This window comes from Nelumbo lutea, chromosome 3, assembly GCF_056320005.1.
Source record: "Nelumbo lutea isolate HS-2025 chromosome 3, American lotus-T2T, whole genome shotgun sequence".
Taxonomy (NCBI): domain Eukaryota; kingdom Viridiplantae; phylum Streptophyta; class Magnoliopsida; order Proteales; family Nelumbonaceae; genus Nelumbo; species Nelumbo lutea.
Window position 1 is genome coordinate 32,107,357 of NC_142686.1, and position 9,230 is coordinate 32,116,586.

The following is a 9,230-nucleotide window of genomic DNA, read 5'->3' on the forward strand; positions in this document are numbered from 1 at the left end:
TCAAATATAAAATACATAAAAACATAGAAATTACAAAAAATATATATATAATTTACAAACAAAATAAAAAAAATATTTTCAAATTATAGAAACTATAGAAATTGAAAAACAAAATCAGAAAATAAAAATTGTAGAAAAAACACCAAAAGTTATATAAAAACACAGAAATTACAAATAAATAATAAAATATAGGAAAATTTATAGATTGTAGAAAATAGAAAAATGTAAAAAAAAATTATAAAAAACACTGGAAATTAGAACAAAACACTAAAAATGCAAAAATAATAAGAAAATTGAAAACTGAAAAGGACCATTTTTCCTCTAACTCACCATTCAATGGTAATTTGGTCGTGAAAATTGTTATTTATGTTAACATGGACACCTCTTTTAAGAAGCATTAACAATGCATTAACGAAAGGTGGATTTTAGAAAATAAAAACTAATTGGCATGGTGAGTTTTAGACATTTTGAAAAGTTGTGGTGAGTTTAAGAGAAATATTGAAAATTCATGATGAGTTTTAGAAAATTTCCCAAATGAAAACAAAAATATCCATCTTGTAGAAGACCCTTAGGCTGTGCTTTGGTTTGAAAGAAAAGGTAAGAAAAAGATGGAAAATATAGGAAAACCTAAACAAATCTTGAATATATTTCCCTATCTTTTCCTTCCTTTCTTTACCTTTTCTTTCAAACCAAATACACCTTTAATTTAATAAACAAAGAATACTCACTACGATGGGTGACCTCCTAAGAAGTCCTCCTAACTTAGGTACTGTATGCTTAGTTCGTAACTCATCCAAATCATTAATTAAGGACTTTGAGACAAATTCTTAAGGGTTTTAGAGCGTTAAGGAGAGTCCAAAAAAATGCACCTTAACTTGTGAGGTAAGAGTATACCATAACCTTGAATTCACTAAAAATCCAAACTTTACATATGTAGATATATGATAATATCTATACACAATTAATTAATGAAAATTATACATAATTAACAACCATATATGAATTAAGCTTTAGCAATCACTCATCAACCTCTTGTTCTAATAATTGTGATTGTTCCTCTCCCTTGTGTGTGGATTCTGGTTAGTGCCACGACGGCCTTCCCGGAGAGACCGGTCCCGGACGGAGAAACGCACGGACGGCAAGCGAAGTCCCCCACGGGGTGCCGGACAGGCCTAGTCGGAGGCATGAGAATCCTCTGGTTTATGTCATTCAGCGTCACGTCCCCTTCAACTCCTCCAGGCTTTACCAGTGCAAATGGGTACGCCACGCCTGTTATTACTTTCCTCTTCCTTTGACAGCGGCCTTCTGATGAAGAAGAGCCAAAGCAACAAGTTGGAAAACCGATACAGAAGCGTAAAGTGAATGAAGCCAAGGAAAAGAGAGAGTACCAGAAGAAGATAAAGGGTATCTTGAGATCAGTAGGTTGTCTTTGTCATATGTGCATGAGCTTGGCTTCTGTGGGTTCTTGCAAGAGGAGCCTGAAGAACCGTGTGTTAACGTTTCTGGGGCTGACATTGTCTCTTCAGTTGTTTTTATCTCCGAGACTATTGTTTCTTCATCGCTGATGCTGCTCATTGCTGAAGAGTTTAACAGTTCATCTCCTGATCAACATGCAAGTAACAACAATATATAATATAATCACCAGTGAAGAAATTAATTAAATCTGTTTTCATCAAGTACCATATTCGTGCGACGACTGTTTGATGAAATGGTGCTTGATTTTGAACCATTTCTGGGAATTCTCGATCCTCGAAGAAAATGAAATGACCATCTGGTCAGGGTTTGACACTGGTTGGAGATTGAAAGTTGAAACGCCATAATTGTGGCGTCCAAGCTAGCCAAATCATCTAACGTGGGTCGCCATTAGTTCCTTTACAGCTTGTAGTTTATAGATAGTAACAAATAGAAATGTCTATTTTGATGGAGGGATACTAGCTAGCTTACCTGAAACTCCATTGATTTCGGTGGTCTGCTGGCTCAAGCAGTTATAATTCTTGAGTGGGTTTTCGGTGCAATTCGAGTTGGAGTAGCTCTGCAAACAAAAGATCATCAGCTTCTACACAAACAGCTAGCATACTAGAAAGACTAAAATTAACTCACTTTCAGACTAAAGCCTTGCCTGTAGAAGATGATCGAAATCAAAACTTGTTTGATCATTGCTGGAAAACAGCAACCGTCTTCGCTTAAACCGGTCACTCCACTCGACCAATGCATCCTGTAGATACCCAGTCGATAAATCGGCCGGCGACGAGAGGAATGCTTCGGTGGACTCCATAACTGAAACAGACACAGACACAGACACAATGACAAAGTTGTACGTCAAATGCATGATGATTTGCGCCAGCCATGAAACACTATGTCCATATGAACAAGATTACAAGAAAGAAAAGAAGCGAGAGAAGAAAGATACCCATAGACATGTCTGCGTTGAAAACTCCAATGTTGTGGATATCCCAAGCTAGGGAAGGGTAGGGATAACATAGATTGCTACTGTACGCCATGGTGTGAACTGATGAGGAAGGAAATGGAATGGTTGTAGTATTTAAAGTGAGAAAATTTTTAAAAAGTGAGGAGAAGGTGATGCAGTAGAAGGAATCAGTCAACGGCAGGAGGGAGCTAAAGTGAAGTTTATTGGGATTCTGAAACGTTTTCTTTTGGGTTCTATCATTTTTTTTTCTTTGGTAGATGCTGTGGGGGACTAAATAATGGCGTGGTTGTGATGCATAAGAGCATGAACAGACTACAGGGGCTGACTGGGGGCAGGAGTACTGGAGGATGGACGTGCTAGACACATTTCAAATTTCGGCTTTTTCTTTTTGGCTTTTGCCGGGTCAGGTGGGCCCATTTCCTTTTTGGCTTTGCCGGGTCATGTGGGCCCACTTCCACCTGTTTGTTCACATTCAGCCCCATGGTGGGTCCGTTTCCACCTCAGGATCTTCAGTCTTAGCAATGGGTGGATTTCATTTGACTGGTGTAATCACACTTTTGCATGCTGGGTGGGAACATAGGTGGGCCCAATTGATAGATTTCTTGTCTGCTAAGGGACCCTGCACACATCTTTGATTGGGATTTGATTTGGGTATGAAATGGAGCAGGTCAGACCTGTGATGGAACACAAGTTTAGCTTGCAGCTGCAGAATGCATCCTTGAAGCAAAATCTACAGGGTTTGGAGTTCGGATATTGAATGAATTCATTTGGAAAAGTCAGACAAAGCAATGAGTCTTCTAGTTTCTAGTTTCTACAGAGAGAGGTATTGCAATTTCTTCTAGTCTCAAGGATGTTAGCAATGAGTGATGGTAGTCACTTGACACTCTCTCTCTCTCTCTCCATAACACTTAAGAACTCGTCTCTATAAATGTTTAAAAAATTCTAACATCTTAAACCCTAGTAGAGAGTCATTAAATAACCAAAATAAAAGAAATACAAAGGATTTATGAGATGGTAATCTGTCAGGTGAGACTTCAAGGATTCAAATACCAGATCCTCTGCTCATATTATAGAGAAGGATCTCATCATAAATCTACAGTGCATGCATCTCGTTGTAGTGCATATTTGAACAAAATACAAAATTTGCACTTAGTTGATAAGTTTCATGTGCAGTTGTTTATTTGTAACTAGGGATGAGCATTGGTCAGTTCAATTCCATGGCATAATTTGGAACCTACCTTGTAGGGGTAAGTTCTAGGTTTTTAGAAGTGGAACCTACCCTGTGAAGGTTGGTTCTGGCCTTGGTGATTATAGGGTCTACCAGTGGAACCTGTTATTTTTTTACTCACCCCCCTTTAAAAATAAAAAAGCATGTTCTTTAAAATATTGATTTTTAATAAATATAATATATAGTTTAAAACTTGTATTATCTTTATTGATTAAATTGAGTGGCTTAATATGTAAATTATCATTATATCATTTAAACTTATAATTTAAATTTAAATTTTGTAAATAATACATTTTACATTACTTGTTGTATACATTCAAATATTAAAATGAAAACAAATAATCAAAACACTTAAATAACTCAATGGTCAAGTGAGACTATGGCCTTTGTAAACATGATTGCTTGAGTTCAAATCTTTACATCCCCAAAACTATTTTGGGTTTATTTCAAGGCAAGTTTGGTTCCAAAGTAGGTTCCACCAAGGCCGATTCATCGGGTTAGTCTGGATAGGGTAAATCCCTAGACCCTAGAACTGGCCTGAGTGGGGCTCAATTCTAAGAATTTGGAACCAGACCCTACCCTATAACAAATTGGGTAGGATCAGTTCAAAGCCAATTCAAGGTTAGTTCCATTAGGTTCTAGGTAGAACCTACCCATTTGCTCACCCCTATTTGTAACAATATATGATTTGCATTGCACTCCTACCCGGAAGCAGAATTTGTACTTTATCTCATTTGTACTCATCAGCAATGTAAATTTTGCATTTCAAAAACTAATGCAAAATTTGTACCACATTCTTCCTACCTCAAGTCTCTGTTTCTCATACAACGCGGGGACCACATCATCTTGACTTCTTACTTCACTCCATCGTGAGAATTGAAGGATCGTACCATTTTACTTACTATTTTATTTTTTACAAATAAATAAGACAACCAAATCAACAAAAAAAAGTAAACTAGAATTTAGACTCTATCCCCAAACGCAACCTAATTATTTAAAACTTCCGTAACTTTGAACTGTGAATCGATGCATTGAGGTGCACTAACATTTTGTCTTATCACCAGAACTGTTCATCAACTTAAATAAAAAGAAGATATTCTCTAATGACCACTAGACACAAAAAGTATCAGTTGGTCAAACGCTTAGGAATGATGAGACAGTGGGAGACATTCATAGTGACAGATGATGAACGAAATATGCTATTGGTTGCTTTTAGTGAGGATGCTCATGAGCATAATTTGCTATTCAAGAGTCAGAGACTGTGTTCTTAGATATCCCTGACCCAAGAACAGTGCCCTGAGATTATAAGCACCCAACACCAAGCTAAGCCTTTTTCTTCCACCATTTAGGATAAGAAATGATTGTTTGTTCAAATAAAAGCACAATTCTACTAGATCGATCATAATTGGACAATCTCAGCCATCCAAGGAGTAGGCGATTTGCTTATCACCTTTATACCACATATACTTAGTGGTAGCCAATCAAGTGTTATTTATCAAAATTCATGGATAAGTTTTGATTAGTCAAAATTCTTTTCATACTATATCTTTCCAGCATCATAGATTTTTCCTTTACTAAAATACATATAATTTTATAAATTTACTATAACCTATCTTATACTTTGCATTTTATTGAAACACCCCTCATATTTTACAATTATTTATTTAATCAACTTTTCATTAGACAAAAGTGAAAAATGACAACTTCAACCCTAATGTCTGTTTGAACAAATTGAAGCAAAAGAAAATAAAAATAGAAATGTTGTTCTTGCCTATAGTAAAACACAATGAACAATAATTGGTCAATTTTGTTTTATGTTTGAAGAAGAAAGATGCATCGTTACAAATAAACCAAGACACTATTGTTCTCTCTTTCATTCTACTAAAACCAAACATTGTTTCTTGGTTTAGATGATCATGCCACTATTTTCAGACAACGATACAAATGGTTCTTAACAAAAAGTGACTAAATAAATCGATTGCAAACTATGAAAGTTTTAATAAATTGATTATCAGCCAAATGATAGGGGTGCTTCAGTAAATGACCCTTGAAAATAAATTTTATTAAAATAGAGAAAAGGTGATTCTTTTAGACATATGGTGGGGAATGTTGCACTAAAGCATACTGCATTAAAACTAGTGATATACAGCATACTTGTGGAACTCATTATTTAAGGAAAAAAAAAAGAAGAAACAAAAAGAATAGTGGAGCCCATAAAAAATGCTAAAAAGTCGGGCTGTTCAACAAGTAAAGTTGGTGAATGTAATTCCCACCGGCTTGGGTCGAATGTTCCGTGTGTATTTGAGTTGGTTGTGGCAGCTACCGTCCTCTTTGGTCTACTTCTTTAAATTAAATTTTGAAACTTCAGATTGTCCTGCTGTGTTCAAAAGTTTCCATGGATGATGAGAAGGTCCGAGCTTGCTAGGGCTAAGAAAGTGAATACATGGTTAAAGCAAAGAGTCTACTGTTTGTTTGATGAGTTGTATTGATTGATCGCATGCATCATCCCTCAGAAGAGGGAGCAGATGGGGAACAAAGGAAAGATCCATTGGTATAAATTACTTTTCATTACTACTTTGATATGGAAAATGTAGCTTAAATGGCTAAATAGGTCAGTTAAGCCATGTTTGGTTTGATAAAAAAAAATAATAGAGAAAAAGAAAGTTGGAAATTTCTTAATGATTTTTGTAAAATTCCTTAAAAACTTTATCTCATTTTCTGTCTCTCTACTTTTCTGTTAAATCAAACACAGGTTTAGAGTTCTTTTCTGAGTTCATCCAGTTAACTCATTTTTTTTTCTTTTGCATAGGAATTGAATAGATATATTGGTTAGTAGGATTATATTGATCCAGGCCTCCAATTTCTTTCTTGCTTTCTTTGTTTCCTTTTTATATTGTTTGTTTTTCTTTAATGAAAAATTGAGTAGCTTATTGGGCATTGGCTACTAGTTAGTAGTGTTTAAAGCAAGACTCAAATAGAAGACTAGGATCAACTAGAGGTGTAATGTGGGCCCGACACGATTGTGGGTGGTCCAGACTGTAGAGGTTGTGTCATGCCAACAAGCGGGCCTGGGTGGGCCGTGCCTACTGGCCTGGAATCCCTCAAAAGGGAGGTTTGGCATAACCCACAAAACGAGCCTAGATGGGCCTATGCCGGGTCGGACTGGGCCACAAGCCTGGGCTGTGGAACTGGTCTTTTTTGAGTCTTTTCTAAGTATTTTCCACTTTTTCTTTTGCTAAGTAAAAATGACAAGTATTTTGGATAAAAAAAATTTAACAAAAAAGAAAATAGACATACAATTAATCATTTATGAAGTAATAAAATTAAATTGAAAAAAAAATACAATTGAATTGGAATAAAGTAATTTAATGAAATTGAAAAAAAAATTAGTGGCATTAAAAAAAATGGAATAAAAGAATTTTACTCTCCAAGCTATACATACCCATAACCAAATAAGCAATGATGGTTATGTATTTTAACCAGTATAAGATCCACTTAAGAAATATGCCACTACCTTAAGTCTGAAAAGAACGAGAAAAAAAAATAAAAGAAAAAAGAATAGCCTCTTGAACCACTTAAGGATAAATTCATGATAAAATGGCTGTCCAACCACCACAATCCCAGCATGAACATCTTCTTTAAACACTAACCATTTGCAAGAAACATGTGATGTTGATTCTTGCAATGAATCCCTACCCATTTTTTCCTTTAATTCTTTTCATTGCACAAAAAGGATCACTTTATATTTCAGTATTTTTGTTATTTTTCCATCCCAACTCCTTGCAAGTTGCAACTAATAACCTAGACTGCCTAATAGAAATATACATACCATGGACCACACCCCTAAATTGAGAGCCAATAGGAGAGAATAATCTAGGTGACAATATAAGTAGGCTAGGCTTTTAGGCAATAATCTAGGTGATAAAAGAATCGGTTGAACCATTTAGATGGTTCTAGGGAGAAGGGATGCATTTAATTTACTCATATAAAAATAGAAACTTATAGTTTCTTCTTCTTTCTTTTTAAATATGGAGATTTGAATTAACAACAAAGAGAAACAATGACACTCTTGGGCAACAAAAATCTCAGCCATCCATGTATTCACTGATTCACTTTCCTTTGTGATTTTGTTGGGGTAAATACATGATGGGAAGACCTTCAATTAAAAACCTAAAATGATAAGATAGAGATATTACCACTTCAAAATATCGAGTCTTGTGAATAAGTAAACTACAAATTTGTAGTCAAATCATAGACAAAAATGCTTGAGTTGGTCATATTCGATAGAACTAAGTAAAAAAAAAGGCCAAAATACAAAGAATTCAAAGGAAAAAAAGTTGTTGACATCATACAAGGAACTTAGATCATTGAAGCCTTGAGTTGAACCAATGATATAAGAATGCCAGCAAACCATTTATTGAACAATTCTACTTTTTGAAACTTAGAAAGTTTTTGAACTTCACCAGAATTTCTATAATATTAGCTTGACACATGGGGTGCACAAGATTTGTTAAGCGAAAGCTAAATAATAGAATTTGTTTTATATTTTTAACTTTTAAATAATTAATAACTATTACATTTTAGGTTCAACTATGATATGGGAAAGATATGATATCTGGCAAATTTTTTTACCAATCAACTAGTAGCCAATCGGGTGTAATGTATCAAAATTCATGGGTGGATTCTGATTGGCCAAAATTCTTCCGATACCATACCTTTCTTGCATCACAGATTTTCCCTTATATTTTGTATACTGCTTTTAATAATTTTTTTTTACAATACAAAAATAACAATAATTAATTTCAGCTAGGGTTGTTCATCAAATTGATGAAACCGACCAAATTGACCAATAATTTCCCAACCTGATCAAGCTGGATCAATTCCACTTGGGCCATTTGTACATAGACCAAATTGAACAACTCGACCATAGTTATATTTCAATATAATTTTTTAATACGAAAAAGTGAAAAAATCCCCATATTTATTTGTATAAAGTATTTTATATCATAAATTTATTTTTTAATAATGTCATTCTAATTTTTTAATTTTAAATTTAATTTTTTAAGCTTAAATCTTTTGAACCGACTTACCAAACTGAAAATTGATCCAAATTGATACAACCCAAGTTGGCCGATTCACTAATAGTCAATCAATTTCAAGTGACCAACTCCCTAACCTGATCAAGTCGATTTATTTAGCCAAACAACCTATAACTGAATTGAACCAATCTGTGAACACTCCTATTTTTTTCTAAATTAATAGTCTAATCACTAATGAATAACAATAATTTAATCTCCAATAATTATTGAAAACTTATAAAAAAAATACACGATTATTGAAAATATTTTGATAATAAAAATACAATAAATAATAATAATAATAATAATAACAACAATAAATATAACTATTACACAAATAATAAACACTAAAAAATATACTAAACTAGTTAATAAATAGTGTAATGTCAAATGATAGTTTAAATCTAATAAATATTAATCAATAAATTATAACAAAAATATAATAAATACAATAAGTACAATAAATTAAACTTAAAAAGTTAAATAATAGTAGTTT

General features: G+C 33.9%; 1 protein-coding gene across 2 annotated transcripts; it reads right to left on the reverse strand.

Annotated features, from left to right (window-relative positions):
* Positions 1 to 875: 875 nt before the first annotated feature.
* LOC148864051 (uncharacterized) lies at positions 876 to 2,714 on the reverse strand. Of its 2 annotated transcripts, none has more exons than XM_088979649.1 (5): positions 2,411 to 2,714; positions 2,120 to 2,277; positions 1,945 to 2,032; positions 1,389 to 1,577; positions 876 to 1,305 (listed from the first exon to the last, which is right to left on the reverse strand). In XM_088979649.1, the coding sequence occupies exons 1-5, from the start codon at positions 2,499 to 2,501 to the stop codon at positions 1,025 to 1,027; spliced, it is 807 nt and encodes a 268-aa protein (XP_088835775.1). In that variant the 5' UTR covers positions 2,502 to 2,714; the 3' UTR covers positions 876 to 1,024. The 2 variants fall into 2 exon arrangements, with proteins under 2 accessions (XP_088835775.1, XP_088835774.1); XM_088979648.1 differs by having other exon boundaries at positions 1,389 to 1,601; positions 2,411 to 2,703.
* Between the last annotated feature and the right edge of the window lie 6,516 nt (positions 2,715 to 9,230).